The sequence below is a fragment of the Pipistrellus hanaki genome, assembly GCF_964339955.1.
Source record: "Pipistrellus hanaki genome assembly, chromosome: 13".
NCBI lineage: Eukaryota > Metazoa > Chordata > Mammalia > Chiroptera > Vespertilionidae > Pipistrellus > Pipistrellus hanaki.
In genome coordinates, this window is record NC_140515.1 from 56,668,185 (window position 1) to 56,691,848 (window position 23,664).

Below are 23,664 nucleotides of genomic sequence, written 5' to 3' on the forward strand. Positions count from 1 at the left end.
TGAACTCTCAAAAATCCAATTCAAAATACAAGGCAGCATAATGATTCGGTAGAAAGGGTACAGACTCAGAATTCAAAGACTGAATCCCGGCTGTGGCTACCTTAGTATTAAAACCCCAGAATATGTTTTATGGATGTGGAAAAACAACTGATCTTTATGTTGGGAGATGAGGGGGTACTGTGGATTGCAGAATTTATCCTCTGGGACCCATTCAATCATCTCTCTTGAGATAGCAGGTCCTTTTTACTCTCTCTCTCTCTACCTCTTTCTCTCTTTTTTGGTCTCTTTTTCTGGGTTATTTCTCTCTCTTTTTTAATTTTTTTTTTTTTTATTACTCTGGTCTTCTAATAAATGACAAAGTAAGTTTTCATAAAGTCATTGATTACATCTTTACATTTGCCCTGGCCAAGGTGTGTGATATTTTGTGTGTCTAATTGCCAATAGAGCCATTTAAAGTCATTGACATTAAGGAGAATCTTTATTTTTATTTACACGAGCAAGCTTGGTATTTACTTGTTTGTAGATCATGTCTATTATTGCTTGTAGCTTGTTAAAATAAGAAATTTTAAAAAGATAACCTATTAAGTGAAACTGATGTTAGCATAGGTGTTTCACATTAACTATAATAATCAGGTGCTAAAATTATTAAAAATATAATATCAATATTTGATCTAAAATGGATTCCAGTGGGACATTTTACCTAAAATCTAAGTCATGCCGAGTTAAAATTCACACACACTTTTCTACTTCTTATCTAACTAATTTTAGTCCAATTTATTTTACATTTTCTACAAATCAGTAAAATTAGACAGTCAATTAAAATTTCATGGTCCAGAGTATTATCTTTAGACAACACTCTAGTTAATAATCTAACTATAAAAATAGCACTATTGCTCTAGTTTCAGGAATAAGGAATTTTAATTGCCGAATGTCCTAATTTTTTGTAGTGTAAGAAATTTAGCTATTGCTAATCTTCCATATCCTCAAACTTCATAATGGCCTGTGGTTGATACAAATGAAAAATGAGAGCCTTCTCATTTTCTAGTTCCACAGTGAAGTCTACATAGATAGTTCTATTTTCTATAGGTAGACAAAGTACATACTGGATAGGTATTTGATTAGTTGTTGTGATAAAATGGATGATGTGAATGTTCATCCTATCTAATAAAAAGGTAATATGCTCATTGATTGCCATACCCTCAAAGATGGCAGCTCCCACAGCCACAAGATGGTGGCACCCAGTCCCCTCAGCCCCAATGAGGTGGCAGATACAGGGCATGGCCGTGCCTGCCCCCAAGTGGGTCTGGCCTCTCCCCATACCTGCCTCTGGAGTCCCCCAGTCCCTTCAGCTGCCCAGCCTCAGATGGCAGCTGCCCAGTGCCCAGGGCTGTCCGAGGCTCATGTAACCAGGACCAGCCAAGGCTTGCGCTGCCAACAGTGGCAGCAGCAGAGGTGTTATGGGGGCATTGCCTTCCCCTGATTGCCAGGTCACCTCCCAAACTGTGAGAGGGGCAGGCCTGGCAAAGGAACCCGCCCTCCAATGCATGAATTTTCATGCACTGGATCTCTAGTGTCTATTATATTTATGAAATTTAAATGAATGGATATCACATGCAGCGCAGCAAAGCAAGGGTGAAAAGATTGCCTATGGTCTTCGGGTAGCTCCTTAGAATGACACAAATCTGACACCTGGTCCAGGTGAGTGTCCTGAGAGTTGACTTAAGGTCATCTGTCTTCCTGGTGCTTCATCCCCACAGCTCCTCAAGAAGGCAACAGTGTAAGTCAGGCAAATGGGCAGAGACACCATTTTATTCTCGGGGTCTGTCCCCCAACCGGGGGAGGTTGCAGGGTTTTATGCTCAGTCATGCCATAGAGCCTGCTTTTAACTCCTTGGTTAACACTGACATGTGTACGCATGTTGGTGGCTCCATTTTCCACATGCTCTATTTTCTAATGCCACTGTGAAATCCCCCAGCGTCACCTGACTGTCAGACACAGCTTATATTTCTGAATTTCTGCCTTTTTATGCTCAGAATGCAGTTCAAGGAATATTGTGGTCCCTCCATACTCACTATTAATTTTCTGCTGTTAAATGGTTATAATACATCTACACATGTAAATGTCTTGACATTCTAATATTTACTGAACATTTTAAATGCAAGTGCCTTAATTTGTGATTTATTCATCTAAATAGAATAGAAGCTTTGGGTAATTTGGGGAAATTTTTGTTCTATCCCATTGTGTAAACAATTGAACTACGCTAATTAAGTGGATATTTGCGAAGAAAGACAGGAGAGAAAGAGTATGCTCATTGAGCTGTGGAAGAATTATAGAGGAAGAATTGTCAAAGAAACACATATCCTGAAAGGCAGGTGTCAGCTCAGAGAGGCCAAAACTAAGACGGTCCAGGAACTGATCAGCATGAGTGAATTAAAGCCACAGACATCCTGCAGGGTTCAGTCAGATGCAGGGCTTAAACACACCAGGCATGAGTAAGAACCAGGCAAGAGTCAGAAACGCTAGTCTGTGGCATGCAGGAAACAAAGGCAAAATATTAGTTTCAGGAAAGAATAAGAATAAAATTAATCACCGGCATGTAATTAATTCAGTTCTCCTAACCACCTTAGTACCATTCCCAAAATAAAAATAAGAACACTGTGGATGGTAAAGTTAAATGCCAAGTACACAGAGAGAGAGTTGCATGTATTCAACAACTCGTTGTTGGAACATAACTTTCAGGTCCCTCTGTTCAAACTGAACTGTGACCCAGAACTCCCTCCTTTCCTTGTTGCTTCTGTTCATGTACTTGGGAAAGCACTTTGATTCTTTAGCAGGACCAGAAACCAGTTCATCAACAACTGAGCACTGAGAGCAGGACTGCTAATGAGGAGTCGGACTGAGTACTAGGCATGTAAACAGCTTATAACATTCACTCCCCATTACTCTGTGACACAGGTAATATGAACCTTTCTAGGTTATAGAAAGAACAGAACAAAACTCCAGAAAAAAAGACTAAACAAAATGGAGACAAGCAATCTATCAGATGGAAAATTCAAAACACTGGTTATAAAAATGCTAAATAAACTTAGGGGGAGAGTAAATGAACTTTGTGAGAACATCAACAAAGAGAAAGGAAACATAAAAAAGGAAGTAGAAAACATGAAAAAGAACCAGTCAGAAATGAAGAACACATTATAGGGATTCCATAGTGGTGTAGATGAATCAGAGGATCCAATCAGTGATTTGAAAGATAAGGAAGCAGAAAATATCCAAATCAGAACAGTAAAAAGAGAAAAAGAAAATCCTCCCAAAATGAAGACAGTATAAGGAGCCTCTCGGACAACTTGGAGCATACCCACATTTGTATCATGGGAATGCTAGGAGAACAGAGAGCAAAAAATTAAAAAACTATGTGGGGAAAAAAAAAATGAAAGAAAACTTCCCTAACCTGGCAAAGGAAATGGACATAAAAGCCCAGGAAGTTCAAAGAGTCCCAAACAAAATGAACCCAAAGAGATCCACACATCAGAATTGAAATGGCAGAGGTTAAAAATAAAGAGAGAATCTTAAAAGCAGTACAAGTTAGTTTTCTACAAGGTAACCCATAAGGCTGTCAGTTGATTTCTCAACAGAAACTTTGCAGGACATAAGGAAATGGCATGAAATATTCAAAGTGATAAAAAGCAAGGACCTGGTGGGGGGGGGCAATGGTAAAATATGTACACAGATAAGAATTTAATAAAAAATTAAATTTTTAAAAAAAGCAAGGACCTACAACCAAGATTCTCTTCCCAGCAAAGCTATCACTTATTGTAAAATCAAAGGACAGATAAATAGCTTCCCAGACAATAAAAAATTAAGGAGTTTCATCACCACCAAACCAGTATTATAAGAAATGTTAAATGGCAATAAATACATATCTACCAATGATTACTTTAAATGCAAATGGGTTAATTTCTGCTAAGCCAGATATGATATGTGACAGAACTGGAAATTCTCACTTTTCCTTAATTTTTTTGTTTAATTATTATGCTTAAAAGTAGGGCTATGGTTAGTTCATTTGATTCTATCTACTAGTATATTGTCACAGATTAAGTTTTCTTACCATATTTTAAAATCTGTTAATTAAAAAACATTGAATGATATATTGAAATATTTTAGTTTAGAAGTAACTATCTGGCTTCTATAACCTAGGTCACTAGGGAGGTTGATTGTTTAATCATCTACTTTTTAAATAAATTATAAATCAGTTTGGTTACTTTCATAAATGATTTAAATCTAACTTTTTTATTCTTATATACATTTTTTCATGCTGATCCTATGAAAACAAGATGGATTCTTACTTAGAAATAAAGATAATCTTTATAAACTGACATTCAATTCATAATGAATTGACCCATGCTTCTCAAATTTTATTGTGCATACTGGTCACTGGTTATCTTGATAAAATGCAAATTCTGATTCCTGTTCTGAGATTCAAACACATAAGACTCCAGGACATCTAATGGTAATTCAGCAGGAACGCTGGGGAGGTTATAGTTAACATGCAGAATCAGTTTACTGCGAGTAAGGGGAGGTGACTCTAGAAAGAGCATGCGTGCCAGAGATAATCAGAGATCGCTTCCATCCCTTCTCTAACACGCATTCACTATTTAGTCGTAGACCGACTCTAAATGTTTTGTCAGTCTGTCTTCTCAGTATTTCAGACACCTCTAGGCACTTGAAAAATAGCCATTGATTAAGAGTCCAAAAGAAATAAACAGTTTCAATGATGACAATTTTAATTCAATTTAACAAACATTATTGAACAAATGCTAGGAGCCTACTGTTAACATGATTTGTTCCTTTCTGAAAGTTAAGGAAAAAAATTATATGATACATAAACATTGGCATAACCAGTTGGGAAATTTGTTTGATGGCCTTTAAACATATTTTTATTCATTTAAAATGTTTATTAGTCAAATTTTAATGTTTTTATGTTGCTCAACATTCTTAGTTATTCCTAAATTTTGATGGTAGATCATGCACCCACATGCTTCTCACTTTGACCTCTTCTAATTAAATCAGAGAAATTGTATTTTGCCAGATGTGTGCTGCATAGTATAACAGCTTTGTTACTGTGTCAACAATTATAGGATTCAATTGTTGATGCAAATTGGGACCAAGAAAGTGGACATTTCAGAAATTAAATAAGATATCTAATGTCTGCTTTGGGGGAATATTCCAACATAATGACTTAGGAACAATCTATGTACCATGAACTATTCTAAACCCAGATGTGGTCCCTTCCACTAACCTGAGGACAGAGAGCAGAACCTGTACTAGTAATAAACCCAGTATCAGCAGCTGGTTTTATAAAAGTTATAGTTGGCTGATATTTGCTGTACTTCAAATCGGGTAATTAATTAAATTAGTTACATTGCAGGTAATACACATACTAGAAACAATGATATGTTTGCAATGCAACAAACGCTGTTTTGTTAATGTTAATGGATGTGACATGCTCCCCAACCCTCTTAGCTTTCTTGCCTTCAAAACTATCGGCATTAACATTTGTTTACATAGTTCTGGCCAGGTGGTGCAGTTGGTTGGAGCATCATTCTGTACATTTAAAGGTTTCGGGTTTGATCCTGAGCCTGGGAGCATACAGGAGGCAACAGACCCATGTTTTTCTCTCTTTCTCCCTTCATTTCTCTCTAAAATTAATAAAACCATATTCTCAGGTAAGGGCTAAACAAACAAACAAACAAACAAATAAATAAATAAAAGAATCAACCAAGGAATGCATAAATAAGTGGAACAAACTGATGCTTCTCTTTCTCTCTCTCACAAATCAACCAAAAGAAAGAAAGAAAGGGAAGAAAGAAAAGGAAGAAACTAATTTCAGAGTTTCCCCTATTACAACAATCGGATGTTTGCTTTTGAGTATTCCTAAGTTTCAGCGAAGATATAATAAGAATCACTTTATGAACGATTGGGACTTCTTAAACAGCGATCCTTCCATTGTGACTGTCTGATTATATGCATTTTAGGACCTTTAATTGGGTCTGATCTATGAAGCCTTCACCTTTCCACTCTACTGGGCCAAAAACCAGTGGAGGTGGGCGGGGTCTTCCAGCCCAGAGCCCTGTGGGTGGCCCTGGGGCAGGAGCGCTGGCAAAGGTTGTCATGGTGGAGCACCCTGCTGGCTGGCGGCCGGAAGTAATAAATTAGAGCAGGTTTGCAAAGCCAGCGAACTGGCTTCCGTTTTGCTAACACCACATCCACTTTTCACCAGAAAGCTGCCTTTTCAAAATGCACAGCGAATAGTTCCTTTTGCTATTCTTCAATCAAATGGGCATGTCAGCGTCTTCTGATTCTTTTTAAAAATCTTTATTGTTGAAAGTATTACATATGTCCCCTTTTCCCTCCATTGACCCCTACCAGCCTGCCCCGCCCCCCGGCCCAGGCCTTCGCCCCCCTGTTGTCTGTGTCCATGGGTTATGCATACATGCACACAGTTCTTTGGTTGATCTCTACCTCTAGGCTGCACCCCCACCTTCCCTCTGAGGTTCCATGTCTATCTGATGCTTCTATGTGCCTGGAAGTCAGCAACGACCTCCCAGGTGAGGGCAGGAGAAGCATCACCTGTGCCAGTCAAAAGCAATGGCATTTATTCCGGTGCGTGGGCGCGGTACCGCGAGGCGCGTGTCACCAGCACCGCGCGGGTCAGGAAAGTGTTGGATGGATGGACGTGAGCGGTGAGGACGCCCTTGTGGAGAGCCCGCTCCCATCAACCACATCTTTTCTCCCCAGAGTGTTTGTCCTGGAGGACGGCAGCCTGAAGATCCAGAACACCAGTAGGTCGGACGCCGGGCCCTACACCTGCGTGGCCACCAACCCATTCGGGGTGGCAAGGAGTACGGGCGGCCTCGTGGTGAAAGGTATGTGGTCTGTGCGGGCAGACTGGAGACGCATGCGCACATGAGGCCTCGGTCGTGTCAAACCCACGTCCCACTGTGTATGGGTGACGTTTGATTTCACCATTTATTGAGTTGTGTCCCATGTTCATCAATAAGGTGCTCTCTGGCCATGGCCGAGGGGTGCTTGCTGGCAGTGGAACTGCTCTGAGTGGGTAATGAGAATTAAATCCTGCACCTAAACATCTGAATTTCCACAGGTGCCTCAGTGCAAGAGGGAGAGGGGGAGAGACATTCTGATCAATGGATACTATTGCTCTTGGTTAAATGTCCTTCAGAAACTCATGTTTTCTATGAAAGTTTTCCCTGCACGTGAGCTGCTTGGTGCATGGCCAGTTGTTATTTCTCTAGCCCCTGCAGTTAACCAGAGAGACGCAGGCTCTCTGATACACACCTCAAGGAGCAGGGTTTCCAAAGGGGAGACCATTAAAATACCGGTGTGGGTGCAGGTCGCTGTTGTGTCCCATCAAGGCAAACAGACACACTCACACCGGCCATTCCTCAGCTTCCATCCTGGCGTCACTCCGAGCCCACCCCTCCATCGCCCAGGGACACAATTAGGGAAGAAGCGTCTGCTCCCCGGCTTTGCCATTTCACTGTGTGGAGCCTCAGCTCATAAAACCAGCATGTTTACTGGGACCATGTCGCTGTCATGGTTCCGCCGCCTCCCGGATGATAAAAATGACGGTCTCGATAAAGCAGTTTGAGCAGCTAATTAAGCCCAGATGATTAAACCCAGCCTATGGTGCTTTATCATCATTTTTATGAAGAATAAATGTATTCCGTAGAAAGGAATTAGGGGCTGCACTCCCGCTATCCTTTAAGGCTGTCTACAGAAACACCGCAGGGGTTCTGTCCACACTGCCTCACACACTGTGCCTTTGTCTGTCTGAGACACTGGGAAGTGCTGCTGGTGTCCACAAGGGGGCGCGATCTGAGGACGTCACTTCATTCATGTATTGTCTTAAGGTTTCTAACACAGAAGTAGACAGTGTCTTTAGCTATTTTAGTAAAAGGTGGTTTCTCCAGCCAATGTCTGGTCGTGTCCCTGGGCTGAGAAGTGTGAGTGCTCTCCGTTGGAAAAAATAACATGCTCATTAAGGGGGAAACAAGACGTATTGCCTCATTCAAATTAAGAAGGAACGTGGCTGGTGTGGCTCAGTGGTTGAGTGTACACCTATGAACCAGGAGGTCAGGGTTCAATTCATGGTCATGGCACATGCTCTGGCTGTGGGTTCAATGCCCAGTGTACAGGAGGCAGCCAATCAACGATTCTCTCATCCTTGGTGTTTCTCCATCTCCCTTTCTCTCTGAAATCAATATATATATATATATATATATATATATATATATATATATATATATATATATATGGCTTGGTTCATTTCCAGCAGCAGGTTGGAACCTGGGGAGGGTAAGAAGTCACTGCAGCTCACCTTCCCAGGATGAGAAATCCAGGGGGAGTCTCACAGGAAGGACGAAGGATGGGTGACGACAGCCAAAGAAATGTCATTTCTCTGCATTTCTGTGAAATACGGGGCGGGGGGGGGGGGGGGAGCTGGACTAATGGTTTTGCTGTTAAAATACAATGCTGGGGATCTGTTCACTCCACAGATTAAGAAAATCTGTGTTAGACTGAGCCAATGAAGTTTCTCTTCCTCAGATGTTTCTCATGATGCTGCAGGAGTCATTAACGGGAGGAAAAGAAAGGAGAACACTCACTAACAGAGAACCTCGGGGAGCAGGCCTGTGCTTGGTTCTGAGACAGAAAGCGGGGGTTTCAGAGGAGCCCTGTGGCCAGGCTTCTGCTGAGGAGGTCCCAGCTCTGAGGATGGAGACAGGGATCTTCACTGGGGCTGCCTGCCCCACAGACTACACCCAATTCCCAAGGACTCCTCTTCCTCTTTGCGTGAGAAAAGAGCTAAACAGGATTGCTCCGTGGAGAAAAACAACGGGCTCATTTTTTGCTTATTTCTGGTGTTTCTCCCTGGGGCTGTGGAAACAAATGATCCAAACAAATGATCCAAGTCGGCATTCGTGGTCGCCTTCGTCTTCTCCACTCTTCCTTCTTGTGGAAATGTTTTCTTCTTCTAACAAACTAACTGTCCTCTGATTTATTAGGTCAGCCATCTTCCCGCCTCTAGTAGAGAAGCAGGAGGAAGGCAGGGACGGTCCTAGGAACTGTATGTGTCCAATAAATATTGATTGATGGAGTGCGAGAGTCCCACTTTCCACCCCTTCATTCACATAACTTCTTTGCTCTGGAACCTGAAAGATTTCAATGTGTCAGGGTTTAAGCTTCTTAGAATACTTTGCAATACAGAGCATCAAGCCCTGGCCAGTGGATCAGTTGGCTGAAGTATCATCCCATAATCCAAAAGATTATGGGGTTCGATTCCCAGGCACCTACATAGGTTGCAGGTTCAGTCCCCACCCAGTCAGGGTGTGTAGAGGAGGCAACTGATTGATGTTTCTCTCTCCCCACCTCTCCCTTCTTCTTTCTCTCTCAAATCAGTAAACATATCTTTAGGTGAGAATAGGAAAAAAAAAAAAAAAAAAAAAAAAAAAAAAAAAGGAAGAAAAGTCTTATTGTCATACCTTCTTAATGATACTCCTACCTGTAATTCCCTTTCATGTTAGACTGTTGAAGGTATCACTGCCAAAAAATTACTACTTTACAACCTGCAAATGTGAAATTTTAATCTGAGAAAGAATTATAAGTTTGCATTGGTGCAACCATTTTCTTGCCTATTAAGAGTGTAGGCAACTGGTTGTGTGTTAAAATGGTTTAGTGCATACGCATGTGTGTGTGTGTCCATCTGATTGTCATTACACAGTCAACTATAATTATGTGTCTCAAACCCAAATCATCACATAAGGACCTGCAGGGTGGTAAGGAGCAAATGGGAAATTTTAGCAAAGCTGACAAAACAATCATCTCTCTTTGAATTTCCTTATCAGCCTCAGTCATGCAGGACGTGTTGTTGTTAGATAGCTTGTAAGGAGATAATAGTTACAAGAGGGAGATGCTCCCAGCTTAGTTTTTAGCTGATAAGCTTATCTGTGTTTAGAGGGTTTGGAAGTTGTCTGAGCTGCGTATCCGAGATATTTCTGCTTCCCTGATGCTCGGAGGAGGCCATTTCCACCCAGACGTCAGAGCTTCCTTAGCACCAGCCATTCCCGGGCGTGGAAGGCAGGGGCGTGGCACAGGGAGGTGTGGAAGGCAGGGTATGGAACGCGGTGACATGGAACACAGGGATGTCCTCCATGGCACACATGGGCCTCAGAGGAGAGGGAGCTCATGCTGGCGGACTCGGATTGGGATTACGTGGCGAATACACTGAAGACCACAGGAGTGGGGGGATTATTCGATCTGGCACTCGGAGAATTATTAAAGGCGGAGGCACAGCAGGCTGTGGAACGGCCTCGTTCGCAGGCGGCATTTGTTTTCCTTCCCCCGCCGGAGAAGTCGGGGATGTTCAATTATAGGCCTCATTGCCTCAGCGTTATTTTCAACGGAGACGTCGGGACTCGGAAAAGCATATCTAATGTGCGAATTAAGTTTATTGCTGTTCGTTTAGTTGTTTATTCTTCGTGCTAGAGTCCTTCTGACGCCCGCTGGGCCGGCTGTCCACGCTGGGCGGCAGCGTGAGCCTGGCGCTAACGTGGGTCTCTCTTATGGAGAGGAACTCCCAGGCGGGTGGCACGTGCGGCTTAAGGGCCGGAGGGTGAGGTCCAGCCCCAAGGAGGAGCGGCTTCGAGTCCATCACAAAAACAACTTCCCGGAAATGCCAAGGATTCACCCGCCAACCTATGGATGGAAACAACTTCCAGAGAAGTCTCCCAGCTCTGAAGTCATTGGCCTGAAAAGGCTGGATTCTCCACCCACTACCCCACCCAGCCCTCTCTCAGGGGTTTCTCCTCCTCGGATTTCATACACCGTCCGGCAGTGCCTACTCGACATGGAATACCAGCTCTCCGCTTCCTAGTTTTACTAAAAATAGATGGGTGACTGCTAGACTCAGGGGCAACCATATTGTGAGGCATAAAGACATCAAATCATTGTGAGGTACACCTGAAATGAATATAACCAATTTAAGATTGTGGACCAACTATACTTAGATTAAAAACAAAACAATAACAACAACAAAAAAAAACACTTAAAAATAAACAATTTTAGCCAGCTGCTCACTTAGTCCCCTGCGGAAGGTCACGTGCCCCTGTCCGCAGTCCCCTCTGGAGCCTGCACCCCTCGCTGTTTCTATTTTATAAAATACATATTTCTATTGATTTCAGAGAGAGGGATAGAATCATCAATGATGAGAGAAACATCATTGGTCAGCTGCCTCCTGCCCGCCTCCCACTGGGAATGGAGCCAAAACCCAGGCCTGTGCCCTGACCGGGAATCAAACCAGTGACCTCCTGGTTCATAGGTAGATGCTCAACCACTGAGCCACGCCGGCCGGCGAGATCCCGGTTCTACAGGGAAGATGGCTCTCTATCCTCCGGGGCTGTCTCGGAGGAATGTGGGTCATTCCTAGGAAAAGACCCTCAGACGTGAGTCTGGTTCTCAGTCTGGACCCTGAAAACTCGGGAGGCAGGTGGCAGGTTCTTCCAGGCCCGAAGAGGAGTGGGACAGGGGGAGGGGAAGGCATCCCAGGAGTGCAACTGGCCTGGGGTCTCCTCTTCTGGCTTTTATTATCTCATTTCGTCTCCCCTCACCCCCACGCACACTCAGAAGCAAGCGTCCTTTGCCTACTGTGCCTGCACCGGGGACAAAAGAGTCTCCTCATTCCATTTGCTGCCGAACCAGAGGATCCTTCAGCCCGGGTGTTGTGACAGCCTGTCTGAGCCGACGCTTTCTCTTTATCAGAAATCTAAAGTGGGATGCTGCAAACAGCCATCGCCTATTGTGTGCGAGCAGCTTAGGAATGAGGAGCTGGCGTGTCGGCTTCATTAGCGGATCCCCAGTCTTCTCAGATGCCAGGCCTGTTTTGATGGTTGGTTAACACGGGGGATGTGCGTGACATGTCACATGACGGCTCGCGGAACGGTGTCATGTTCCCTCGCAGGATCCCGAAGCGTGTTTTCTCACTCAGACGCCTTGTGTTTTGAACAATTGCCTTCTCTCGCCAGGTTCTTCGTTTGTTTCTTTGAAATTTCTCTGGGGTTCTTGTTCTTTATAGATAGATAGATAGATAGATAGATAGATAGATAGATTTCAAAGCAGAAGGAAGAGGGAGATAGATAGGAACAGTGATAGAGAATCATTGATCGACTGCCTCCCACTCAGCCCCCACAACCCAGGCATGTGCCCATGACCGAAATCGAACCCGGGACCTTTCAGTCTGCAGGCCAACAGGGCCTCCATCCACCGAGCCAAACCCCTCTGCTGGTTTTGGTCTTTGAATGTGTGTTCTAAATCTCTGAAACCCTGAAGAAGAGAGTGAGTGGGTAAACTGCAGAGTACTGAGCAGGATGACCTTGTCATTGAACTGTATTCTGCTTGGCTTTGAGGTGGAGTGGTACCAGGCGCTGCAGGTGGGTCTAACCTGGGAAAAGCCGAGAAGTTGATCTAGCACAGTGCTCGGCAAACTGCGGCTTGCGAGCTGTGGTTTGCTGCTCTGTTGACTCTAGAGTTTGCCTACCACTGATCTAAAACGTGGCTGAGGGATACAGCACATCCTGGCCTCATGCGAGTCTCTGTACAAAGAGGAGAAGTGTATTAAATAAAGATCAGCGACCTCTCTGGGGCGCGCTGGCTAGAGGGACCGAGTCTGCGTCTCCATCTACGTACCAATTCGCTCGCCTGTTTGCCTTCTCCATGCAGTTTATTTCAGTCTTTGCTCCAGTGTCCTGTGTTTGCTTTCCTCTGCGAGTCATTTTCCTGTTTAGTTTGTTGGCTTAGTTTTCTATGGACTTAACATGAACCCTCTCCTCAGATCGATCTCACTGTGTCCCCTCCATACCAACCTGCCCTCCTGGGGCGGGGGAGCCCGTGGCCCACACACCAGGCTTCTCTTTCTGGATGTAAACACTCCGTTTGGAGGAATGCACCTTCCCATGGATTTCTGAGGGGGAGTTTGAGGGAGTTGCACATTGAGAGTCTTCAAGTCAGCGCACGTCTGTGTGCCATGCTTACTGGTGCTGGCCGGTTAGTGGAGATAGAACTCCAGGCTGGGTCATTAGTCTTCAGGCGTTTGCAGCTGTCACTCAGCTTGGAAGCCGGGCCATCCGGGCTCCTGGCCCACAGTGTGCACCGCTGCTGGGTCCCCCTGCACAGTCTGTTCTCCTGCTCCAGTGACAGGCTGAGGGGCCCCACGGCAAGTCTGCTTGGTGCTCTGTCACCCGGGGTCACATCTTTCTTGGTCCTGGACTCTCTTCCCGAATACCTTAACCATGGGCTCCATTTCTGTTTCTGAGATACACTATTTAAAAGTGAGATTTCCGAAATTTCACTCTAGATTACGTCTGTGCATAGCTATGTATCTGTGTGTGTAATTTATTGTATTTCATGTATTTGGATACCTATACAATATAGGTTATAGACAGATGACACACAGAGAGAGGTGTTTCTCTTTCCTGTGTACATTTTATAGCTTCCTCCTCTGCCTTCTGGGTGGTTTTCTGAACTCTAGCTTCCAGACATTTTAATTTCACTTTTGCTATTTTTTTTTAATTTCAGTGTTCTCTTATTTTCCCACTGTCTCTTTATATAATTTCTTGCGGTTCTGTTTCTTTCTCAGAAAATATTGCTGATAGTTTTTCTTTTGTACTTTATGTTTCTAGCAGTCTCTGTTGTCCCACATGCTTTCTTCTTCTTTTTTTTAATCCCTATTTTTATTAAGGGAGGCACAAAGACACTTTGTGAACCTTAGCTGTTTGCTCACGTGAATAGTTGGGGTGCTAAAATCCCATAAAAAGTCTGAACAGTGTAGGGGTTTCTTGACCTATTGGGCTTCACGCTACGATGTTGGAATCAGGATAGTTCCTTGGAAAATTCTTAAGGCCGCCATCTTTAGGCCTTTATTTTTGGGCTCATCAGATCCTTAGGATAACTGTTCCTCCCTCCCCCACGTCCCCAGTTTCCTTCCTGAAGAGTGAAGGACCAGCAGCCAGCACCCCGGGGCTGAGGTAGGTTCCAGAATGAATCTTTGCCTCTGACCCACGTCACCCTGGTGTCCTCTCCCAGCTGCTTCAATTATCCGTGCAAGCTGTTCCCCAACCCCCCACTAATCCATGGCCTAGATTTTCCTGGCCCCGCACACAGTCTGTCCTTAAACATTAACGAGGGGGAAACTTCCCTCCCGACAGCGGAAGCATCTTTATCACAACAACATCCCATCAGTGATCAGCCACCAATGCTGCTAACATGTTTCTGTAATCAATACAAACAAAAGAATGAAGGAACCATGAGCATCACCACGGTGTTGGCAGCAGGTGGGACTGCGCTCAGGAGAAAAGAAAAGCACAGGTGGGGAGCCCCAGCTCCCAGTGATTTGCTCATCCACCGTCCGGCAGTTTCTAAGTTGTATGAGTCAGAAATACCAGCAAACCAATAGGAACAGGAAACACCTAAGCAGAAGTGCTGGTTGTCAAGCAGCGCAAGGAAGATAAGCATTGGGGCTTGGAACAAGCCAATAGGACGAAGCCTGCTGACTACTCAACGGTGAACGGAGGCACCTGGAGGGCTGTGTTCTGGCAATAAAAATAGAACAAACCGGCTAGGACCTACCAGGACTGCCTATCAGAGTCCACTGAAATCAGTGCCCCACTAGATTCAGCTCTTTCTCAGCTGCCCCTTCAAAAAAGTCAATCTACTTGGAAAATGTAGCAAAATAAATATGTTTGCATTCTGACTCACGGGCCCGGCGTTCAATAAAATGTTACCTGGAGTAGCTGGAGCAGGAATAAATGGTGGGACCAGAGAGAAATCTGACAGCAGCAACAGCTGATAGAAATATAGATGTTATCAGAGAAGGGTTTCAAAACAATTGTGATGAATAAGGTCAAAAAATAGATGAGATGATGAAGAATTTAAGGAGAGAAATGAACCCTGGCTGGTTCCTTTCAGTGGTTAGAGCATCGGTCTATGCTTTCAGGGTTCTCATGTTCAATTCCTGATCAAGGGCATGTACCCGGTTTGCAGGTTCTAAGCCCAGCCTCCATCTGGTTGAGTGTGAAAGACAACCAATCAATAACTCCCTCTCATATCAATGCTTCTGTCTCTCTTCCCCCCTTCCTTCTTCCCTTCCACTCTCTGAAAATCAGTGGAAAAAAATCCTCAGGTGAGGATTAGTGGGAAAAAGGAAGAGGAGGAAGAGGAAAAAAGAAATGCCATCTATTACAAATCAATTTGAAGTTCCAGAAACGAATAATGCAAAAGGTGAAATTAAGAAAATAGAGTGATTTCATGAAAGATTAGACACAGCGGACAAGAAGACCACTAAATGGGAGGATTGTGTCTAGATAATATCCAGACCACAACATGGAGCGATAATAGACCCTAAGGAATGTGTGAGACGTGGTGATTGGATCTGACACAGGTGAAATGGCAGTTCCTCCAGGTGCGGAGATGCAGGAGAGAAAGCAAGGCATCAGCACTACGGGAAGCAACATTTGCCATAATTAAAAAATAAACTGAAAATGACAGCAGGCATCCTACTCCGGAAACTGTGTAAGCCCCACTGAGGATACATACACAGGGAAGTTTGAATAAGCACATAGTAGTAAAACCAAAGGAAAGACAATTCATTCTGATACAAAGACACATTATCTTCAAAAGGACAACAATTAAGTCTGAAAGTGGAAGTAGCAGCAACAATAAAGGAGTCCAGAAGACAGTGGAATGGCCTTTTCAAAGAGTTGAAAAACAATACCATTGACAATTCTATTCCCAGCAAAAGTATCCTCCCAGTGGAAGACAAAATAAAAATGCTTTCACACACACACACACACACACACACACACACATACACACACCCCAACCCTAAGAAAATCTGTCACTTCCAAATATACACTAAAATGCTAATGCTGTTCATAGGTTTAGAAGGAATATTATCCCAGAGTGAAATATATACTAAATGGAAGAAATTGAGAGTGTGTGAAGGGTTAACATTTTTATAGGTAGGACAATTTGAGATCTGAAGAATTAGGAAGGGGACCAAATTCTAAAAGGATGTGTTTCTAGTCTTCACAAGTTAACTCATGAGAGAAGAGATTGGGGAATGTTGTCACCTGTCTGAAGTGCTATTTATACACTCGTTGCCTTTCTATTGGTATCTTAGCAACATTTCCTACAATGTCAGAGACAAATGAAGGCGGAACCACAGGTCTGAAACGAGGGAGAAAGGTGCGGTGATTTTTCTTCTGCATTTCTCCATCTTTTGAGGGGAGTTGATGACTTCAGAGACACCTGAGCCGTCATTATTCTGAACAGTGACACCGAAAGATTGTCACTCACAGATGGAGGTTTCAACTGAGCTGTAGGTACAAAAGAAACAAACAAAAATAGCATGTTCTGCATGGCCAGGAAAGACCAATTACACGCTGGATTGGCATCCCCTGCTTCTGAAAATCTGAGGATCCTGATGTGTGCTCAACTGTGTTTGGCCATTAGTATAGGCACAAGCTCACCTATGTTTAAAGAAATCAGGCTAAACAATCCTGACAGAAATTTTGAAATAATTAGTTTGCATGTCTCCTGGGGTGCTCTGGACACACCAGACTCTATTAACGGCGCGGATCTGAGTAAACAGTAAAGCTGTTCTTGGAAGGTGGCGTCTATTTTATGAAACCTTCCCTTATTCTTCTTGAGAATAGGATTGTTAGATCAAGTCACTTTTATGTGATTTTTATCGTACAGAAATAGGTGGAAAATAATAACTATTAAAATTCTGTCACTTTATGAACTCTTCATGAATGTCACCATTCGTATTTTGGATAATCTTCTAAGAGTGATCAATCCTCATTACTTTATTTATTTGTTTGTTTATTTTAGAGAGAAAGGATGGGAGAGGGTGAGATAGAAACATGAATCAAAGAGAAACATCATCTATTTGCTGCTTACTGCACGCCCCCTACTGGGGATTGAGCCCACAAACTGGGCATGTGCCCTTACTGGGAATGGTTCCTGGGTGGATACTCAACCACTGGGCCGTCCTCATCACTTTAAAAGCTGAATGGGCCAAAACCGGTTTGGCTCAGTGGATAGAGTGTTGACCTGCAGACTGAAAGGCCCCAGGTTCGATTCCGGTCAAAGGCATGTACCTTGGTTGTGGGCACATCCCCAGTAGGAGGCATGCAGGAGGCAGCTGATCAATGTTTCTCTCTCATAGATGTTTCTAACTCTCTATCCCTCTCCTTTCCTCTCTGTAAAAAAATCAATAAAATATATTTTTTAAAATAAAATAAAATAAAAGCTGAATGGAAAAGGTGTCTCTCTATTCTGAATAATAAATATTTGCTCCCCCCTCCCCCCATCATTTTCTTTCTGACTTTCTTTTGTTGCTACTGAAAATTACAAACACAGAGAAGTTGAGAAAATAGGATAAGGAACTTCCAGATACCTATCAGAAAGGTAGACAGCCACCAACTTAGGTCCAAATTTGTTGCATCAAAGATTGTCTTTCTGCTGCTAAGACCCGCTCTCCCTCCTGTTCCCTAGGCAGTTTCCTGAGCATCGACCTAGGAACCAGGAGGTCACCTTTCCATTCCCGGTCAGGGCACATGCCCAGGTTGTGACTTTATCCCCAGTGTGGGACATGCAGGAGGTGGCCGATCAATGATTCTCTCCCCTTAATATTTCTCTCTCCCTCTCCCTTCCTCTCTGAAATCCATAAAAATATATTTCGAAGAACAAACAAAAAACTGTGTATTCAATTGTATTACACGATTACTAAGTAAGCTAACCTGGTTAATGCAAAGACATTAAAAAGGGGGTGAAATTTTTCATCTTGAAAAGAGCAGACTGCGAGTTGCATATGTAAGATTTCAAACAATCGCAGAGCCACTCAGAGGATGTCTCACAGGCACGCGCCAGCTCCTGAGGACCTTTGACGGGAACAGCGTTCTCTCTCCACAGAGCGGACCGTTATCACGGAGCCACCTGCCCCGATGGACGTCACGGTGGGCGAGAGCATCGTCCTGACCTGCCAGGTGTCCCATGACCCCTCCCTGGAGGTCGCATTTGTGTGGTCTTTCAATGGACACATCATAGACTTAAGAAAGGATGCAGCTCATTTCGAAAGGATTGGAGGAGTAAGTTGCTGACAGTCCTAAGTGCTTAATAAATTGACTCAAGCCTTTCCCGTGAATTAACGCCTTTTGTTGTGACTCTCCCAGTACTTATTGGCGCGGTAATCACTGTCTCTTTGTGAGGCTGCATCTGTCTGTGTGTGTTTTGTTTTGTTTTATGTCTTTCACGGACTCACTTGCATTCTAGAGACAATTATGAGAAAGGACACAGTCACAGGGATCAGAAGAGAAATGGGTGATACTAGCGTATCTCCCAATTTCACTGCGGCCGTGTCCTGGATGTTGATGCAGCTGTGAAATCTTAGGACCTGCTGGGCCTATTTATGTTCTCGCCCCCTCTTCCCTTTCTGCCTGCAGGGCTCTGTGGGAGACCTGATGATAAGGAATATCCAGTTAAGTCACTCAGGGAGGTATCTCTGCGCGGTCACGACAGCCCTAGAGAGCTTGCTGGCAATGGCGGAGATCATCGTCAGAGGTGCGTGACGTACGTGAGCACGTTGTCTAGTCACAGCGAGAAAGGTTCATCCGTAAGTGGCAAGTCCTTGATTAGCCACAGCATGATAAAGAAGCGAGATACATAGGAAAGATTTTGAAAATATATTTTTATTAATTTCAGAGAGGAAGGGAGAGGGGGAGATAGAAACATCAATGATGAGAGAATCATTGATCAGGTGCCTCCTACACGCCCCCTACTGGGGATTGAGCACATGCCTTGGGCATGTGCCTGACCAGGAATGGAACCGTGACCTCCTGGTTCCTAGGTCAGTGCTCAACTACTGAGCCACACCAACTGGATGAAAATATTTCTAAACCCCAAGACCCCAGGGCCTGGGTGGTATGACACTGGAGGTTGTATTGAGTAGGTTTTAGCTGTCCCTAAGGGATGGTCAGACTCGCCCGCACGGTCAGCCACTTGGACTCGGCAGGCCCTCTGTCTATACTAAACCGTCTGGCAAAGTGGGGCCCAAGCCTGAGTTCCCACCTTCTCCCCGACAGCTGCCTTCACCTGAGGGAGCTTTTGAGAGGAGCAGCCCCAGAGGCTCTCACCATTTGAGATGAGCTTCTTATGGAATGATGTTCCCCACCCCCTGGCTGGCATTTCCTAATCTTCAAAGGAAGCATTTCAAGCTAATCTCCCAGTGTGTAAGCGGAATTAATAGGGCTTTATCTAATGTGCTAAAATATATTAGGTTCCATCTTTTGTAAGTATAACAGGAAAAAAAAAAAAGACACGATGCCTTATCCCAAATGGGCTCATGTCATCATTTCCAATAAGGTCACAGTTACACCTGTGTTTGAAGGTCCCCCAGGTCCCCCCGAGGAGGTGAAGGTGGAACACGTGTCCAGCACCACGTCCCAGCTCAGCTGGCGGCCTGGCTCGGACAATAACAGCCCCATCCAGATCTTCACGGTCCAGGCGCGGACGCCGTTTTCTGTGGGCTGGCAGGCTGTCTCCACGGGTAAGTGCTCTCCGTGTTTTGGATAATCGGGCAAAGCCAATGGTGTGTTGTTTGATGGATCGATGGATGGATGTGTTTACCCAGTGTCCCCTTCGTTTTAGTGCCAGAGATTCTCAACGGTCAGACGTACAATGCGACCGTGGTAGGCCTGATTCCCTGGGTGGAGTACGAGTTCCGTGTCCTCGCTGGGAACAGCATCGGGATTGGAGAGCCGAGCAGAGCATCCGAACTGCTTAGGACCAAGGCCTCCAGTAAGAAACCAATGGCTTCCCAAGCCCTGGGAGGCCCTTGCGTAGGGTGACCAGACATCCTGCTTTTGGCAGGACAGTCCCGATTTTTCGTAAAAAAAATTGGGACTGTCCCGCCAAAAGCAGGAAGTCTGGCCACCTTACTCTTGCGGGTACAGTTCATACAGAACACACAGCACACCGTGCAGCATCCGGCCACAGCCAGAGACAGAGAGCCGGCCTCGCCCCAGGGTCACAGGCACAGAACATGCATTTTCTCCCCGAGGGTGCGTGTGCCCAATGGGAGATGAGGATGGTGTGGCAGGCAGGTCAGAAGAGTTTTTTGAAGCTGCGCTCTCGTGTCCGATACTTTCAGACCCCGCAGAGAATCTGCACAGTCGTAGATGCAGATGGGTTTCTGCTGGTCGCAAGAGAAGCTTGTCCAGCCTTTATGCATCCTCGCAGATTTTTGGTGCTTCAGGGAAAAGGATTTTTAAATCATTTCTGCATGCCAGAGTCAAACTCCATTCTGGTTACGCACTGGAATGCTCACACACTCACCACTGTTATTGGCGGCATTTGGGGGCGACAAGTTCGAGGCAGCCTCGGTCTGTTCTGTACCTGGCGACTTGTGACTCACACACGGGGTTAGAAAACAGCAATTCCTTTCATTCTAAATTCCTTTAGGAATTTATTTTTCAACGTTCAAACATCCTGATGTCGACCAAACAGAAAAACGCCTTTTGCGTGTTTATGCAGAAGAAAGGGGCCTAATTAATATCTGGCTGGGAACGTGTTCCCGGCACAGCTGCATAATCAGGCAGTAAATCACCGTGTCACTCTCCCCATCCGAACGGAACATCGTCTTGCCAATTAGCGGATGATGCATAATAATGTCAGATACATGATGTTACTCGCCTGTTAATTAATCCTGGAGCCGGGGTGCTCGTGTCTCCGACACCAGGCTGTCCCCTCGGAAGCTAGGGTCTGAGTAAACATCGTTTGGATTCATTAAGGATGCGGGGCTCCCTCTCAGCTGCCCTGGGAGGGCCTGAGGGTGAGGCCCTTATGCCCACTCCCCGGAGGTAGACGCGCTTCCTTAACCATGCCCACGTCTCTCTCCTTGCTTTCAGTCCCCATCGTGGCTCCAACCAACATCCAGGGAGGAGGAGGAAGCCGGTCGGAACTGGTAGTCACCTGGGAGGTAATTTCCTGTCCAGCTGAGTTATCTTGAAGGAAAACGATGTAGCTGGCCAGGAAGAACGCCGGAAACAAGCTGGGCCCATACAAACACTAAACACTCCGCAGCAAAGGCTTCTGATGGAGTGAGGGGCTGGAGACACCTCGGTCCTGCTGAAGGGGGAGGGTGTGACTAAGCGAGCAAGTTCTCTTCCAAATGCAAGGAAATGGGCGTGGTGGGGCCAGCAGCGTGCCCATCAGCGTCAGATGCTGGACGTGACTCTTCACCGTTCCGGCTGTGAGTGAGGCTCAGGCAGCAGCAGTTCCTCCTCGCTTTCAATCCTCCAGCCTGCCCCCCCGCCCCCCCCCCCCCCACACACACAGTTCGATGGAAGCTCAGCTGGCAGAGTAGCTTGTATGGCATTCTTCTTAAGTATGCATGTATAGGCTCCTTTTGCACTGATTACAATTCACTCTGGCTTTTTTAAAAATATAATTTTATTGATATTAGAGAGGGAGAGGGAGAGGGAGAAGGAGAGGGAGAAAGTGAGGGAAAGGGAGGTGAGGGAAAGGAAGAGGAAAAGGGAGAGGGAGAAGGAGAAGGAGAGGGAGAGGCAGAGGAAGAGGCAGAGGGAGAGGGAGAAGGAGAGGGAGAGGGAGAGGAAGAGGGAGAGGGAGAGGGAGAGGGAGAGAAACATCCATGATGAGGGAGACACACTGATCTGCTGCCTCCTGCATGCTCCACAATGGGGATCAAGTTTGCAACCCTAGCCTGGTGCCCTGACCGGGAAATAACAGTGACCTCCTGGTTCATAGGTCGATGCTCAACCACTAAGCCACGCCAGCCCGGCTATGTTCTTTCCCTTTAAATGCAAGATTCCACAAACCAAGGCATACAGGCCGGATCCGCTTGCTCCCTGTTTTCATAAACGAATTCCCACCACCGTACCCATTCTCATCCTGTCACAGATGACTGTTTTCACACTGCTGGGAGGGACCATATGGCCCCTGATGCTTAAAATATTTACTACGTGGCCCTTTGCAGAAGAAGTTTGCGGTGAAAATGAAAGTCATTTCCTGGGTGTGTTTTTCTCGGGATATCGGATATGCAGACTCTTGCAGGAGCTCCATTCATGGATTCATGAATGCAGCTCCTCACTTACATTCATCCCGGCATCACCGAGCCCATCCCTGCTGGCGCCCAGGCCTCTAAGGAATGTGTGCATTTAGGAGGAGACACATGTATTGGTCTGAGCGGTAGAAGGAAGGCATGGAGTGACTCCGTTTGAAGAACACCAACTTGGTTCAAACAGCGGGGGTACAAACATCCTGATGTGAATTTTCAAAAGGTCTGGGTGCTGGGGCAGGGATGGCACCTCATGCCAAGTCTGAGCTGTGGCTGAAAAAGAACTTTGGGGGAGAGAGAAAGAGAGAGAGAGAGAGAGACCTTGTCAGGCCTAAGTCCCTGCTGCTGGGGGGAAGTCATAACCTCTGGATTTTCAAATTCACTATGAATTCAACCAGAACCCCCCATTGCGTTCCTGATGACAGCTTGGCTGGTTACCCCAGACTGCTGCTCATGAAGGAACATGGAGGTACAATCCCCTGAAATGAATTACCCCTTCCCCCGTTTCCTCCGGAGCCAAATAATGTGGGGTTCGTGCTTTTTGCTTTGCTTCCAATAACCTAGACATGCTCTCTAACTTGTCTATGTGGTAACCACTAATTACTTTTTAAACAATATCTTTATTCATGTCTCACCCTCATTTATACTTCCTAATACATGCAGATATGAGCTGCTGGTGGGGAATGTCTCATATAAAACATGACTATAAACCTGGCCGGAGTGGCTCAGTGGTTGAACGTTGACCTGTGGACCAGGAGGTCATGGTTCAATTCCCAGTCAGGGCACAGCCGGGGTTGCAGGCTCGATCCCCAGTGTGGGACACGCAGGAGGCAGCCAATCCATGAGTCTCTCTCATCATTGAAGTTTCTCTCTCTCTCCCTCTCCCTTTCGCTGTGAAATCAATAAAAAGAGATTATAGGCACGCAGCCAGCGGTGCGGCTCCCTTGTTGAGTCTCCTCCCATGAGCATGAGCGTCTTTCATTGGAACCATTTCCCCAGCGGGCATTCCCAATTGCAGCAGTCTGGTTTTCACTGCTTCATGAGCCAGGGTGAATGTCTGTGTTTGGTGAACGTGGTAAGAGCTCCATACACTGACTGCAGACACTCAGTGGTGGTCACTTCTGCCCAAGCCCATCCCAGAGGAGCTGCAGAGCGGCGGGGAGTTCGGCTACATGGTCATGCTGCGGCCCGTGGGCTCGGCCACCTGGACCAAGGAGCGAGTCCCATCCGTGGAGGCGTCGAGATTCGTGTACAGAAACGCAAGCGTCACCCCGCTCTCTCCCTTCGAGGTCAAAGTGGGCGTGTACAACAGCGAGGGGGAAGGGGCCCTGAGCACCGTGTCCATCATCTACTCCGGGGAGGACGGTAAGTGGTGCTCAGCCCTGGGTGGTCCTCTGAGGCTCCGGGGATATTTGTTTTTAATATGTTTTTATTGGTTGTTAGAGAGGGAGGGGGGG

General features: G+C 45.5%; 1 protein-coding gene across 2 annotated transcripts in view; it reads left to right on the forward strand.

Moving 5' to 3' along the window:
- Positions 1-23,664, forward strand: part of CNTN6 (contactin 6) — a 156,782-nt gene that overhangs the window by 121,344 nt on the left and 11,774 nt on the right. For both annotated transcript variants that reach the window (XM_084902268.1, XM_084902269.1), the window contains 7 exons: positions 6,796-6,923; positions 18,043-18,218; positions 18,573-18,690; positions 19,517-19,675; positions 19,777-19,926; positions 21,036-21,106; positions 23,338-23,572. In XM_084902268.1, the coding sequence (XP_084758394.1) occupies positions 6,796-6,923; positions 18,043-18,218; positions 18,573-18,690; positions 19,517-19,675; positions 19,777-19,926; positions 21,036-21,106; positions 23,338-23,572 (1,037 nt within the window). The remainder of the gene's footprint in view (positions 1-6,795; positions 6,924-18,042; positions 18,219-18,572; positions 18,691-19,516; positions 19,676-19,776; positions 19,927-21,035; positions 21,107-23,337; positions 23,573-23,664) is intronic.